The sequence below is a fragment of the Anguilla rostrata genome, chromosome 7 (assembly GCF_018555375.3).
Source record: "Anguilla rostrata isolate EN2019 chromosome 7, ASM1855537v3, whole genome shotgun sequence".
Taxonomy (NCBI): domain Eukaryota; kingdom Metazoa; phylum Chordata; class Actinopteri; order Anguilliformes; family Anguillidae; genus Anguilla; species Anguilla rostrata.
In genome coordinates, this window is record NC_057939.1 from 31528100 (window position 1) to 31545075 (window position 16976).

At 37.9% G+C, this 16976-nt stretch overlaps 1 protein-coding gene across 7 annotated transcripts in view; it reads right to left on the bottom strand.

The window, feature by feature from the left end:
• Positions 1-16976, bottom strand: part of slc38a4 (solute carrier family 38 member 4) — a 128742-nt gene that overhangs the window by 67430 nt on the left and 44336 nt on the right. For 6 of the 7 annotated variants that reach the window (XR_010331012.1, XM_064341975.1, XM_064341976.1 and 3 more), the window contains 2 exons: positions 9208-9323; positions 2596-2669 (listed from right to left, as the gene is read on the bottom strand). Coding sequence is in view for 6 of the 7 variants with exons in the window: in XM_064341975.1 (XP_064198045.1) it covers positions 2596-2669; positions 9208-9323 (190 nt within the window). In the remaining variant the exon portion in view is untranslated. Of the gene's footprint in view, positions 1-2595; positions 2670-9207; positions 9324-11973; positions 12103-16976 lie in introns of those variants that run through there. The other variant, XM_064341978.1, reaches the window with a different exon arrangement.

Genomic DNA, 16976 nt, shown 5'->3' on the forward strand with positions numbered 1-16976 from the left:
TTAGAAAGCTTATACTCTCACCTACTGAATAAATGAATTGTCAATCAAGCCAGACTGTACTAAAAACGGCAACAACGCTGTAAACAATACGTGTGGTATTATGCACAGCTATTTTGAATGTACCCAGGTATCAAAAATGCACGAAATATATTTCATAAGCGGATTGTCCAAGACAATATATGACCACTCGGTCTCAAAAGGGACATCTCTACGCGTAAAACCAATGGTAAGGTTATGTAGCCTATTTATTCAATATTTAGTCCCAGATATTGACTGTATAATGACATGGTATAATTTTTTTAAATTTTGTCCCGTTTATTTCGTTATTCAGTGAGCAGCGTTTTCACTGCTGTATATCTTATGGCTATTGTCGGGTTTATCTTGTTGCTATGATGGAATACGATTTTTGATTGGCATTTTTATTTATATTAGCTTCTCCACTGACCTAGCTTACGGAAGAGGACGTGAAGAGACCATATGCGGAGTCACAAAACTGACGTAATGTGAAACCAATCAGTCAATACATCATTAAGCCTACCCACCTGAACGGTTCTGCTGCACTGAGCACGTTTGTCTAACCATGCCGAAAATATTGTGCTGGGCACGGTTTGTAATCGTTCCGTGCCAAACCGTTTCCAGGTGGAAACACCATTGGAACCCTTCCTCTCCGTGCTCAGAACCGTTCGGCCCTGCAGTGGAAAAGGGGCTTTTGTGTTCTACCCTGTAGCCAGTTCCGAATCCACTCTGAAATGCGTCCTCTAATTCCTACTATCTTCATTTTACCAACAAGTCTCTCATGTGGTACCTTATCAAATGCCTTTTGTTATCCTAAGTAGATAATATCAGACACCTTGCTATAATCAAAACACTTGGTAGCTTCTTCAAAGAATACCAGAAGGTTTGTCAGACATGACCTTCCCTTACGAAAACCATGCTGGCTATCCCTTAGGATGTTGCTATCCTCAAGAAATACTTCCAACTTGTCTCTAATGACAGATTCCAGTATTTTACATATGATGCAAGTTACACTTACAGGCCTGTAGTATCCTGGATCAGTACGGTCCCCTTTCTTATATATTGGTATTATATTACCTTGCTTTCAGTCCTCTGGTATTTCTCCAGTTTCTAAGGACTGTCTAAAAATGATCTCAGCTAACTCTTGAGTACTCTTGGGCATATGCCATCAGCGCCTGCTGCCTCATTTGTCTTTAGTTTAAGTAATTCATCCAGTACTTCTATGTAATGCCAAGTTACAAAACAACTATAACCGCCTCAGCAAATAACGAAAGACAAATTGGGGATCAGCAGTCCGTTTTATAAGTTGGAATGTGAAAAATCTGAATGGAACAAAACAACGGCAAAAAATATGTGCTCATCTTAAAACTTTAAAAACTGAAATTGCACTCAATTGCACTTAAGAAAACACACCTGAAAACATACAGACTCGAAATGGGTTCCCTTGAGTGCAGACTTGATTTTAGGGAAAGGATGGTACTAGATCAGGTTAATAGGGAGGGTCAATCAAGTCTGCACTCAAGGGAATGCAGCGGTGTGTAGTTGCAGAAGGGGAATATATTGAAGGGGAAAGGAATTGAAATGTACGTTTTCTTCATTAAACTTGAATTACAGCATTAGACTCATTATTTAATAGCCACACCTCGTATATACATATGTATGTATATATTCATTCATTCAAATGGCTTTATTGGCATGATGTAACACTGTACATATTGCCAAAGCAAGCGTTTCAACATTGAAAAGCTAAACATTAATTAGAAAACACACTACATTAATATATATATATATATATATATATATATATATATATATATATATATATATATATATATACAGTACTGTGCAAAAGTCTTAGGCACCCTAGATTTTTAAATATAATATATAGTATATATTTGGTCTTAGATGTTTATGTTTTGTTTTCTGCATTAGTGTGTCTGTAGAAAAGAGCAAATTTGAGATTTACAAAAAATGAAATTTCGCAGATACATTTTTGTATTTTGTTAAATAAAGTAATATTTTATGTAATAGACTACTTTTCAGATAAAAACTTGATCAAGGGTCTCTGGGATTACCTGGAGAGTCAGAAGCAAGCGAAACAGCCAAAATCTGCAGAAGAACTGTGGCAAGTTCTCCAAAATGCTTGGAACAACCTACCAGCCGATTTTCTTATAAAACTGCCGGACAGTGTACCTAAGAGAATTGATGTAGTTTTAAAGGCGAAGGGTGGTCACACCAAACATTGATTTTATTTAGTTTTTAACTATTTACTGCTCTTTATATTATTTTTTCAATATTTATAACCTTTCATTTAATTATTTTTGAAAGAATCTTAGCTGTACAGCATTTTTTTTACAGGTGCCTAAGACTTTTGCTCAGTACTGTATATATATATATATATATATATATATATATAGAGAGAGAGAGAGAGAGAGAGAGAGAGAGAGAGAGAGAGAGAACATTTTATTAGTAAGGTTAACTGAAGTTTGAGATTAAGTGAAAGAACAATGTAAAAACTAGAAGAACTGTAGACCCATGCAGATATATGCCCTGGTCATTTAAATATCCTTCCGTACTTACCTCCCTCCTTGGCAGTCACGAGAAGAAGATGGACCGAATACAGGGAAAGTATGGCCACACCCAAGAGAAGAACCCTACAACACAGAAGAGAAGGACATTGAGGGCTGTATTTCGGAGGCAAAGGTAACACAATGTACCATGGCATTAGTACTTCTGCTATTGTCATCCAACGCAAATGAATACATTTTTCTGCTGCCGGCAATATACATTACAGGCATTTAGCAGACGCTCTTGTCCAGAGCGAATTACACAATTTAAAAAATATATATGTTTCAGATTGCATCCATTTATACAGCTGGATACTGAAGCAATGCAGGTTAAGTACCTTGCTCATTATATTACACTGCCACAATATAGGGAATTGTGATTGTCAACATGCAGCACAAAAAGGGGAGTACCAATAAACACATTTTATTGCATTTATTGCATTTTAAACCATCCAGACCAACCTTTGACTCAGATGCTGGCGCTCTACTATTTTGATGGCGTGACCAATGTGCACTTATGAATGTTGAACAAATGGGACTGAAGCAATCATCATAAGATTGTCACCATACACCCATCAGACTGAACAAAAACAAGATCTGTTTTGTTAAGTAAATATATCTATAACTATAAGATATGAAAGCATAGGGAATTGGAAAATTATTCATTTTAAGAAGGCTACTCAAAAATAAATACATGCTGACTGCATCTCAAGGACAAGTATGTCTAACATGATGAAACTGCCAGTTCCCTTTGGCCTTGATGCAGTGATATTAAAAGAAAATAAAGCAGCTGTTTTGATCGGCCATAACGAAATCAAACCTCCACAACACCCTTAGGTCATTTATTCCTCTTCTACCAACCTCTTTTGCAACTATGCTGCAGGTGCCCTACCATTTCTTGTCACAAAATGACCTACACTGAGTGGGAGCAACCTTAATTCACCACCACCCTGAGTCAGTGCTATGTTTTACTATTTCCACTGGACTGTGAAATATGGGCCCTAAGCATTCCACAGTTGCTCGGGGGTGGTCTGGACCTCTGACCAGGAGGTTGTGGATCCAAATGCTTCAAGGGATATGGGTTGCGTGATCCCTGAATAGTGCTGAGCAATTAGTGTTTTTTGAGCGCGATTCGATTTCAAAATTATCACGGTTTTTGAATTCTTTTTTAAAAAATTTAGAAATATGAATGTAGCATGAAATAATGACAATTGAAAATCTTTTGGAATATTTTTTACTGAAATGTTAAACACTAATTTTTAAAGAGCTTTAAAACGTTCAATCTATTTTAACCCCTTAGCGCACATGCCAAATCTGGCCTATCCTTGCCCATTTAGGGGGTACCGTCTTTATAGCTTTATAACTCCAGATGTGAGCATCACAGAAACTTAAAAATGGGCTTAAATGAAGCAAGACATACGTACCATTTAAAATACTAACTTAGATGATTTCTTCCTTAATTATGAATATAAACTAAAGTGCCACAAATACAATAATCTAGGAAAAAAATCAATTTGCTCTTTTTTAGTTTGCAATGAAATACTGAGAGATTGCAAGTATACAGCAGGTTAAACTATACATGTGCTGGATCAAAAAACCCCTTGACCACAAGTGCATCAAATCTAAGGGTGGATAGGCAGAACTATCAAAGATCTATGAATCAAAAAGTAAGCAGTGTACCCAGTGTCTCCAAATCTATCCAAAATGCCTAAATTATGCATTGCTGTAAATCACAACATAATCATGTATTTCACTACAAATCAACTGTTTGACTGAAGAAACTGACTGTTGCATCATTTTGAAGTGGGAATTACAAGCTTTCCGTGAGTACAGCGACTTAAAATATCTAGGGATCCTGAAACATATCTAAAATCTCTCAAAAAATGAATAAAATGCTTTTTGTCCATTATAAAGCATTATATTATATATTATGAACCTTATGAAGGTTTAAGGTTAAACATTGATATCAGATTAAAAATATAATGCAAAAACATTATCACACTGTGGTACAGTACCTAAATGTGTAATCATAAACTCTCGTATGTTTTTCTGTACTCTACAGTATGTGATGTTTTCTTGTATGGGGACGAGACGACATTAAAACAATATTCAACCGTCCACCACATTTTGGCAATGTTCCAGTTGAGGTCATATCCGGTACATATATTAAACACAAACTACAAGCAAACCAATGAAGGCTTACATTACAGTGTGAAATATCCTCATTCTAAAATACCACTAACCTATTTAAAGACACTCAATTTAAAAAATAACGTATATAACCAAAATATTTTCAGCAGTAACACTTACATTTGGATGATGAAATCTTATCTGTGTTCAGTAGACAGAGACAGAGACAGAGACAGAATGAATCCCGTCGTCTCCGAATTCTGACTTAGCCCAGAAAACAGTATATCAGCTAGGTCCATCTGCAAACATATGCCTTAGCTATGCTTAGAATTTCTCAAAAATAATAGTATTTTCCAAGAAATAACGAAAGTCATCAATAAAATTTTGCCAGGTGCAGTGTCTTTTACTGCTACCATAGGCTGAATGCGTAATGCAGCTATAATGAAACAAAACTTTCGGTTACGCTGAAAGTTGTGTTATGTGTGAGTAACTTGGCATTTTTGTACGTTGAAAACGTGTTTTTTATGAGATAATATTTTCCAAGAAATGACGAAAATCATTGATAACATTTTGCTGGGTCCAGTGTCTTTTACAGCTACCAGATAGAGAATGCGTAAGGTGGAGATGATGAGAAAACATTTGGTTATGTTGAGCTATAAAACGCTATTCCAAAAGTAAAATTAGACATATTATACATTGTTAGAAAGCTTATTCTGTCACCTATTGGATCAAGTAACTGTTCATCAAGCCAGATTGTACTACAAAGGACGACAATACCGAAAACAACAAGTGTGGTATTACGCACACTTGGAAGGTACCTAGGCATCACAAATGAGCGTATATTTCACAAACGGATTGTCCAAGACAATATATGACCACAACGTCTGGAAAGGGACATCTCTACGCGTAAAACCAATGGTAAGGTTGTATATTTATTTCCTATTTAGTCGGAGATATTGACAGTAGAATGACATGGTATCATTTTCGAAAAGTTCATCTTGTTTATTTCAGTGTTCAGTGATCAGCGTTTTTCACAGCTGTACTGGCATACCTTCGGCTATTGTTGGCTTTATCCCTTCGCTACAACGGAATACAAATTTTTAGTGGTGAAAGGATGTTTTCATGTATGCCCAAATCGACACTATTGTCCAGTGTGTCATGAGTGGGGGTGTAGTTACAGATGAGACTGCAGGGAGGGGGTGCTTTGTAAATGCACGACCAGCGCAACAATGGTGGTGCTGCGTAACTCCGTATTTGGCATAGTTGTCCTGAATCGTCTACTAATAAAGCTAGAGTTTGTGTTTTCAACTCATAATTTGGTTGCAGGAGCACAGAATGTCTGAACTGAGCAATCTAGGCACACTGGCATGCCGACCACTAGGGGCTTTGTGCTAAGAGGTTAAAGGCTCCAATGTATGGAGGACCAAAAATGGAAAAATTTAAAATAAATAAATGACTCAATAAATGATTGAATGAATGAATATAAATCAAGAAAAATGTAAAAAATAAGTTAATGTACACAGAAGTTATTTAGTAAATAAAATCTGACATAAATGTGATTTCTGCATTCTGTATTTATTTAATGTATTTATTCATTAATTTCTGTATATATTAATTTCCATATTTATTTCTTGATTCATCTATTTCTGTAATGAGGGGTTGTGGCTTTTACATTACAGCATAGCAATCAAGCCCAGAGTGTAAGAGTAGGATGTCAGCAAAGGCAGGTGCGGAGAGTGAGAGTGTACAGTTCAGATCTACAAGAATGATGGCCTGTTGCCCTAAGATCTGTTGCATTATGCCAAGCTCTGCCATTCAACAGTGAACTGCTCTCTCAAAAACCCCAAAAGAGTTGCAATGTTGAGGTAATAACTCTCTACAGCTTCCACTGGCAGTAGCTATGTGAGAAGGGTGACCAACTGATCTGGCGTAATCTGAATTTTTGAGTGAAACCACTAGGGTCAACCACTGTAATGCAGCTAACAGGAACAAATTGTCAAAGCATTCACGTGAAAAAGTAAATAATCAGGACTAGGATTTTCAGTTATGTTATCCAGCCTCAAATCTATGGCTATCTCTTTCCGTAGGCTATAGGCATTAGTGTAGGGGAGATGGGGGAAATATCTAATTACCCTGGGCCACTGCTACCTTCATCTTATGTTTAAAACCTTTAAGACACCAAATGTGACATTAAGACATGAAAGCAAAGATCATGAAAGCAAAGACGTTTTTGAGCAAAATCATATGAAATTGAATACATTAGCTTGTAGCCATGAAAGCAGCTGATGTGACTGTGTGACAGGTAACAAGCTGGAGGGCCATCAAACCACGCGAAACTTGCATGCTATATCAAAACTATGCAACCTGTTAGTCGCTAAAAGACTATTTACAATTAGCCTACATACAGTACTGTGCACTGTGTCAGTAGAAAAGAGCAAATCTGAGATTTCCAAACACAAATTTTCCAAAAAATGAAATTTTGCAGATACATTTTTGTATTTTGTTAAATAAAGTAATATTTTAAGTAATAGACTACTTTTCAGATAAAAACTTAATCAAGGGTCTCTGGGATTACCTGGAGAGCCAGAAGCAAGCAAAACAGCCAAAATCTGCAGAAGAATTGTGCCAAGTTTTCCAAAATGCTTGGAACAACCTACCAGCCGATTTTCTTATAAAACTGCCGAACAGTGTACCTAAGAGAATTGATGTAGTTTTAAGGGTGGTCACACCAAACATTGATTTGATTTTGTTTTTAACTATTTACTGCTCTTTATATTATTTTTTCGATATTTATAACCTTTCATTTCATTATTTTTGAAAGCATCTTAGCTGTACAGCATTTTTTTACAGGTGCCTAAGACTTTTGCACAGTACTGTACATTTAGATTCCTTGACATAAACACACAATACAGAACCTGAAAAATACGGTAAAAAATGTACTTGCATATAGCCTTTAATTTAAAAATGTCCCCCAGAATGTTTATCAAAATCTCTCAGCATCCATTGGAGGACAAAGAGAGGGTAATTCTGAGAATTTAGCCTGGAATATGCAACCAGCTAAAAAAATCTACTGCATTTTGCCTTGCTCTCCCCTACATAAACGTAGTGAAAGCAACCAGGGTTTAAGCCAATACATGTACAGTCGATCGATGCACTCTGGTGTCAATTAACCAATGGAATAAGGTGACACCATGACATACTTTGATTGACATTATCATATGGACAATGAAATTCAAAAATGAATAAATACAGAAATAAATTAACCAATAAATTAATAAATACATAAATAAATATATATAGAAATAAATTAAGAAATAAACATGAAAATATATACAAAACTAAATGAATCAAATAAATAAATATGGAAATAAATGCAGATTTTATCTATTAATTAATTTGTACATTCATTTATTTTTATATTTTTCTTGCATTTATATTGATTTATTCATTAATTTATTGAGTCATTTATTTTTTCCTTTTTAATTTTGCCATTTTTGGTCCTCCATACCAATGTTGTTGCAGCATGTTACTACAACTCATTTACATCAATTATTATCACTTTGGTCTTAAAAATATATATATGAATTTCGGGTGTGTACTTCATTATAATTAATTTTTTAATTTGTTGACTTTATAATTTATTTCCCTTGCACCATTGCCTCGTTACCAGCCTACTGTTTTCAGTGTTCCTCATGAGACACATTAGCAAGTTAACTCGTAATGTTGACAAACTTATTAGACCAATTTTGAGGCAGATATAACATTCTACTACCAGTTTGTTAGAATTGTTGTTATGCAGTATATGTATATGTGTCGTTGGTTACAGTCACACAGTGCATGTACCCCTTTGGTCCAGCTCAAATATCGTTCAGTGTCGTGTGAGTACTGGGTTTCTGAACAGTTACATCACTTGTCCGTTGGCACAATTGATTATGGTCATTGTAGTTATTGCAATGCTTATTCCTGTGCAAACTGGATTGAGTAGCTGCCTTTTAAAAACCCACTCTCAACTTTGAGAAAAACACTGTTTACCCCACCAAATTAAACCAATTTAAATGATTTAAACAACATTGATCGATTAATTATTTAAACAACAAAATGTCAGTTAATTGCTGAGCACTATCCCTTAATAACTTCAGTAAATTCAGTATTTCACCACACATCTTGGGGAGCCAGAAGAATTAGACACTGCACTGTCTGAGGTAGAACCTTGCAGAAAGTTGTGGTCTGAAATAGACCCCTAACCACACTAGACAAGGAGAAAGGAGCCAGTACCACCCCTTCAAACAAAGTATTACACTGTGCCCTTCGTAATGCATGTATCTTTATTGCAGGCTTTGTCCCAACCCTAGAAAAAAGGGCAGGCATTTTACTGTGATAGGGTACTGTTCCCATGGATGCAGCAGTGTTGGGGAAGATGGGAGGAGCTACTTATATTGTTTAACCATTTGCTGTATATCTGCACAAAAGTATTTGAAGATTGAGCGCCACTTACACAAACAGAAGGATTCCGGTGTTGGCCATGGCATAGGACAGGCCCAGGATCCCGCTGCCCATGATGGCATTACTAAGATTGAAGACGGACATCCCAAAAGAGGTGTGTCCAGGGTGCTGCTCACAGGGACACAAAAGCAGGAAAATGCTTTACACATCTTTTAAACATTCACGCAGACAAGTACACATACACACACTAGAGACAGTGTTGCATTTAGCTAATACACAACACAGGCCATTACAAATGTCTATCTCCTATGATGAGCACATTTTCCAGAAAACACAGATCTGCTGATCCGAACAAAGCACACCATTAAACTTGATAAAGGCCAAGTAATAATTGCTCCCTCAATTCAACATGAATAGAGTTGTTTTTTCCACCAGCCAAAAGCATTGAGTATATCTTATACAATATATTTATTGCACCACACATGGAGGTATTATGTGCAGTTCTGAGGACCATACTACAAGAAAGATAGAACAGTAGAAGCTCTGGAAAAAAACCTGACCTGAAAAAGAAGAGCAACTAAATTGATTACTGGTATGAAAGGTCAGGAAAGATGAGGAAAGACTTAAGATGCTTAATAGTAAAAGGAGACTTAGGAGTGATTTGATTGAGGCATTTACATTCATAAAGGTGATCAACAAAGTGAACTACAAGAGATTATTCAGGTTGAGTTCTGTAAGTAGACCGAAGGGAAATAAATGAAAATGTGCAAAAGGTAAATTAAAGTACAGACATTTGGAAGAATCTTTTCATACAGAGATTACACAATTTGTGGAATAGCCTGCCAGGTCACATGAAATTCTGTGGATTTACAGTGTTAGATACTATTTTGTCTGTAGGGAATCGGAACACTAGGTACAATTTAGTGAGAAAAATGACAAGCATTGTTGGTTGAATGGCTTATTCTCATCATAATGCTATGTTATGTGACATAACCTGATGGCAAAAACAGGCCCACGTGTTAAACGTCCAAATAGAACTTTGTTTCCCTCTGCATGCACATGGCACCGGGAGCATTCCAGAGAAACTACCGTGGAGGTTCTGCTCCTAATCATTTCTGCTTCCACAAATTTGTCCTACCGGGCCTCAAACTTATCCTTACCTATGTTATTGGTTCCTAAGTGAACCATGACCACTGGATCCCTCCCCGCTCAGTCCAGGAGCTTGTCTGCACACTAGGGAGATCACCTACCCTGGCACCAGGCAGACAGCACACCGTACAGAATTCCTTTTTATGCGAACAGACTATGTTGCCTACCCCCCTAATAATTGAGTCCCTTACGATCATTAACTCCTTTGTTTGGGAGAATGTGACTATCTGGGCTCCCAGTGACTCATCAGTCCTCCCAATCTCAGGGCCAAGAGCCAGATCCAATTCCTGAAATGGCAGCACACCACAACCTCTGGAGATGCTGCCCCAGTGTGGTGCGCATGCCCTTTTCGGCATTTGCGCCCTACTGTTGCCCAACCATCTCTGCCTGCTCTGGATTCTCCCCCCTTCCCAGCTATGGCGTGCACACCAGTTCCTTAAAGGACAAGTTACTCAGTTCCTAGAACTTTACCAATTGCGAACTGTGGAGCCCAGCAAGCTGGGCCTCGAGATCAAGAATTTTTCTCTCGTGATGCTCAACCATTCTGCAAAGATGGCAGACAAACTCCACCTGTAAATCCCATTCCAGAAGCACATCATCCTGCAACCCTCCCACAACTTTAGCCACATTTCACATGTGGGTGGCTCTGGACAACTATCAGCAGAAACCAGACAGAAAAAAATAAGGCACTTTAACTATCTAATGTTAAAACAGGTGGTACAGCCTTCTCTCACAGAGCTCCTGCCTTATGGAACAATCTCCCTATGTATGTGCAGCTTTCAGACACACTCTCTGTCTTTAAGTGTATGGTTAAAACTTACCTCTTTAGTCAGTCCTATAGTTAGCCAGTCCTATAATCCTGTAAAATAGTCAAGTATAATCACAGTTTATGAAATTAAACACGGATGTCTGGCCTGGGTAGGGATCTTAGCGTTAAGTGTCAAGCTGGCCTTAACCTTGTCTTCTCTGTTTCTCTTTCCATGGGGCTCCTGCCCCTTACCTCGCCCTGAGTTCAAAGACTGCTCCAGCCTGTTTCCTCAGCTTGAGTCCACAGGAGCACTCCAACCCTGCCCCTCACTCCATGATCATGGACAGCTTCAGCCCTGTTCCTCCCCTGCCCATTCCCTGACGCTACAGCCTGGAGCTACAGATCCATCACTCGGCTCGGCTAAACTGCACTATTCTGAACTATACCATTCGGTCTTCTATTATTCCTGTTTGCTTTCTGCTTAGCTACTGCCTGCTTAACCCATTCTATTTGCTGTGATAGATCTCTTGTAGAATTTCTGCCACATTCCATTCTACTGCTACTTTACAACAGGCTGGCCAGTAGAGGTTGGGCTCCCCCTCTATAGCCAGGTTCCTCTCAAGATTTCTTCCCATTGGGGAGTTTTTTCTCGCCACCGTTTGAGGGTTTTCTCCCCACTGGGAGTTTTTACCTTATGTACTTGGTATTTGGGGGTTCAGGTCTGGTGTTTTCTCTTTGTGCATTTCTTGCCTGGCTACTTTGTAAAGCGTCTTTGTGACAGTTCTCTGTAAAAAGCACTATACAAATAAAATAGAATTGAAATTGAAAAATTATGTGAAGCTACCCGAGTGGCTGCTACGTTTCATTCCACTGGACCGCAAACCACTTTCAATCATGCTCACTGTTTACTGGACCACGTACGCTGTTGACTAGATCTGTCTCACAAGCTACTTTCATTTGCAGACACTGTCCATTGGACCTCTCTTGCAGGGTATCAATCTCTCTTGCAGGGTTTCAGTCTCTCTCACAGGGTTTCAATTGTTCTCGCTGGTTAACTGGATCACTTCTGCACAAAAAAAGAAAATTAAATCAAGGAAACCGACCTTGACCTAGGACACCATGTCTATAGGTGCATATACATCAAGGTTTGGTATATGGTGCCTATAAGCACCAGTGACTCAGGCCAGACCACCTATCTTGTTTCAAGAACACCACCTTTTAAGCCCAAATCTGCATTTTGCAATGCAAAAAAAGCATTAAACACATTTGCTAAAAAGGTGAATTTTGATGTTGAGCAAAAGCATGTAAAACATAACCTATCTAAGAAAGAGAGGGCTTTGTCAAAAAATGGTTAAATAGTAATTAAGAATGGTGACAAAGGTGGTGCAAATGTGGTTTGGGGCAGGGACATGTATATTAAGGAAGCCAGTCAATTGCATGATACTAAAATTTACCAATCTTTGACACACAATCCAACTGAATCCCTTGAATAACTAAAAGACATTCTTACAATGGCTAAAGAAAAAGCTTCAGATAATGAATTTTAGTTTCTGTGTCACTTAATGGATGACTCTGAATAACGTGTTTATCTTCTAGGACTGTGTTTTTAAACCAATAAAAGGCTGTGCTATGGGAGCATGTTTTATGCTGGTTTATATTCAGGAAAATGGGAAGAAGACTGTATTTAATCAATGCAAAAATATGTATTTTGACCACATTACATAGTACAATTTGCATCTTCAATATCAAATTCAAAGAAATGGAAACTATTTTTTTGTTATCGTGAGTACAAAATTTGAGTTGAAAAAACTGCTTGCACAAATGCCAAATAGCTTGATCGTAACATTTATTGCTAAGAAATGTTTCCCAGCATGCATCAAATTCAGATAAAATTTACTTTGTTTCAAAATACAGCACGAAAGCAGAAAGCATAAGACACATTATTAAAAACAATTGGGATATTATTCAGTAATATGTTGTATTATTCAGTGATATGTTGTTTTGTGAAGAGTCCTACCCTTCAGGATATATTAGTTGCAATCTCCCAGCCACCTCTCGACTTGGTTACGACAACTTGGGTCTTTGAAATGCAACCAGTGCAATCACTGCAGCAATATTGTACAGACACTGTCTTTTTATGGATCCAGTGTCTGATACTGAATACCAAATTAAACATTGAATTAATTGCAAACCCACTTACGTGATTTACAGACTAGAATGTCCGCATTGTTAAGTATTTTACACCGGCCGCACTAACATGCCTGCAAGACCGCTTATAGTATGCTATTCGTATAGGGAATGAGGCCTACCCAATGGCTAGACACTTTAAGGCCTTGCATCAACTAAATATCCAAAATGAACATGCCAATGTAATAAAGGCATTTTAAAAGTATATGAGCAGAGTGCCTTGGTTCCTGTTTTGCTTTTGGACTACACTATATGTTTGAACAACTGTCTGTATCCAGTGTTTTTGGAGTGCGAAAAGCACATAAAAATGCATGTATATTATTATTATTATTAGTAGTAGTTGTTGTATGTTTCGAGAACTGTGTAAACAAATAAGATTATTATTCGATGACATTGTAAAAGAAATTATACCCTTGTACTTATTTGGCTAAACTTCATCAGACCCATGGACATACAGCAGATTAATGGGGCAGACATATGTTTGGAAAACATATGACATCTGCATAAGCTTGTAAGACTCAATGGCTGTGTCCCAATACGAAGTCAGCTGCCTTAGAAGGCAGCATTTTCACTATTTTCACAAATTTTCACACTTGTCCTTTGTAGGCAGGTCCCAAACTGAAGTCATCAAAAAATGCGTCCTTGTAAGGTGCCTTATTTGGGTTAAATTTGAAGGCAGCGTCTGATGCATCCTTCTGCTGGAAGGTTATCCCATAGGTCTTTGCGATTTCCTCAGACTTCTCACTTCCGTTAAATTAATGGCAGCTCAAGACAACGAAGCGGTAATGGCGGAGGAGTTCGTTTACAAATGTGAGTATACAGTGAACTTGATTATTTGTTGTAGTTATATCTAAAAGAACATTTAATTATTTATTGCACTGGAATAATGTATTTAACCATCTGAGAGCTTTCCCTGAACTAGCCAGCTAACTTGTTAGCAATTACGTTAGATCACTTACTGTCCAATAGAACAAGCTAGACGAGCGTAACGGAACAAAGGTTAAGTTTTTTTTTTTTTTTTTACAGCAAACATGATAATATGGTTAAAAAGGAAAAAAGTAGCTGAACTAGTGGTTAGTTATGTAGTTGGTTGAACGTTAAACTAATTTTTTTTCCCCTTCAGGGACAAAGGAGGCTACAACAACCTTTATAAAGGCTCGCGGGGAGTGCGAGAGGCCAAAAAATGGCGCAAACTGGTTGGTTGTAAGTCAACTTCAACTAATAAGCAGTGCATTTTGTGGCAGTACTACGCTCGCTTTCTCTTCATCCTTATTTATATTTTTGTGTCCCCCCAGCAAGCCAGAAAAAAATGCGGCAATTAAAAAAATTTAAAAAACAACAAGGTAATGATTTTTCATTTAGTTTATAGAAAATGTTGCTACATAAATAAAACATAACACTTGATGAATATTTTTACATCTTTAAAGGGAGCTGGCAGATTAGAATTCTACTGTTATGATTGTATTTGACAGTTAGGCATATAGAAAGGTACTAGGATAATAGAATATTATTTGTGTAATAAAACTGGTACTTAACTGTAGATGCTGTACATTTTAGGAATTTAAATGTCCTCCATCGGGGAGTGGGACCGATAATGGAGAGGTCACTGCAGATAACTGGCCTTGGTTCATCCTTATGGATGAGGTATTAGGACAGAGACATTCCATCTCTCTTCCTGTCCTAGTTTCCTCCATTCCTGAGGATGAGCCAGGGCCATCTTCTGTTGTGACCTCTCCAGTCTCAAACAGACCGAGCAGAAAGAAGCGGAGGGACATCCTTCAGTGGCTGAAGGAAGATACAGAGCAAGAGAGAGAAGAAAGAAGGGAGAAAGTAGTGGAGGAAAGAAGCCAGAGATTGTTCTCTCTTTTAGAAAAACCAATTGATAAATATGATAAATTACATTTTATGAACTCTTCAACTGACTCCTCATTTATTTATATTGCTATAGTTGCTGTAGACATTTTAAATTACTGACAGCAGTTGTAATTTGATACAATTCATAGTTACTGTGGTGATGCAGCAGATTTCTAAGCTGTGTGTAAATAACTATAAGAGAAGTAGTTGCATAAATAATATTTATTTGCAAAAATGACCTAACATAAATTCTAATCTAATCAAATACAGCCCAGCATTAATTATATACATACTTTAAAAACATGTTGATACTGTGATGACATTTTTGATTCAAACATTAATCAAAATATTATTTTCGTCATTTAATTAACCTTTTAATGAGCTTATTTATAAATTTGTCAGGATTTGGCACATTGTGATAGAACCCAAGTGCAGAGCAAAACACTGGGCAGTGGAGGCTTCTGGACACTGGGTGGTGGGGGCTTCTGTACATTGGGTGGTGGAGGCTTCTGGGCACTGGGCAACAGAAGTTCCTCGACAACGAGCAGTGGAAGCTCCTGGACACTGGGCAGGGCAGGCAGCACCTGCTAGACAAAGGAAGCTCCCCTCTAAGCTCCCGAAAATAGTTGTCCACCATGACGGCCGACGGCATGAGAATCTCCAGGTCAGACGGGAGCCGCTCCGTCGAGGCTAGCGCTTGCTGAATGCCTTCCCTCAAACTGCTCCGGAAAACCTCACACAGAGGCTCCTGGTTCCATCCGCTCTGGGAGGCGAGAACGCGAAATTCGGTCACGTAATCCTCCATATTACACGACCCCTGGCGTAAGCTGAACTGCTTTATCCCTGCCACCTGCCCAGACAAGGGGGCCTGTCCTGAGGCAGGGCTGGATCCGGAGGGCCCACCAGAGACCACAGGTTTACTCCATAAGGGTAGCATGTTGAACAAAAAAGCAGAGAAAAAAAAAAAAGCCCAAAAAACACACCCGAGGGGGAAAACAAAGAAAAAACTGCTGGGTCCAAAGTTGACTGGGTCCTTCTGTCAGGATTTGGCGGGTTGTGATAGGACCCAAGTGCAGAGCAAAACACAGGAGACTTAACCCCTTAGCGCACATGCCAAATCTGGCCAATCTTTGCCCCTTTAGGGGGTACCCTATTTAAAGCATTATAACTCCAGATGTGAACACCACAGAGACTTGAAAAATGCTTTAAATGAAGCAAGACATTTGTACCATTTACAATACTAACACAGATTAGTTTATATTCATAATTTTGGAAGAAATAAAGTGCCTCAGATGCAATTGTCTAGGCAAAAAATCTAAAATGAATTTGCTCTTTTTTAGTTCGCAATGAAATACTGGGAGATTGCTTATATACAGGAGGTTAAAGTATACATGTCCTGGATCAAAAGCTTCTTGGCTACAAGTTCATAAAATCTAAGAGTGGATATGTATAACTACTAAAGATCTATGAAACAAAAACAAAGCACTGTACCCAGCGTCTCCAAATCTAACCAAAATGTCTAAATTATGCATTGCTGTAAATCACAACAAATACACGTATTTCACTGCAAATCAACTGTTTTTACTCAGGAAACTCACTGTTGCATCATTTTCAAGTGGTAATTACAAGCTTTCTGTCAGTACAGTGGTCTAAAATAGCTAGGGGTCCAGAAACATATCCAAAATCTCTCCAAATAATGCTCCAAATAATGGGGTATAATGCTTTTTGCACATTGTAAAGCATATAAATGAGCCCCTTATGAAGGTTTAAGATGAAACATTGATATCAGATTCAAACATAATGCAAAAATATTGTCACACAATGCTGTACAGTACCTAAATGTGTAACAACTCTTGTATGTATTTCCCTACTCTGTACTCTCA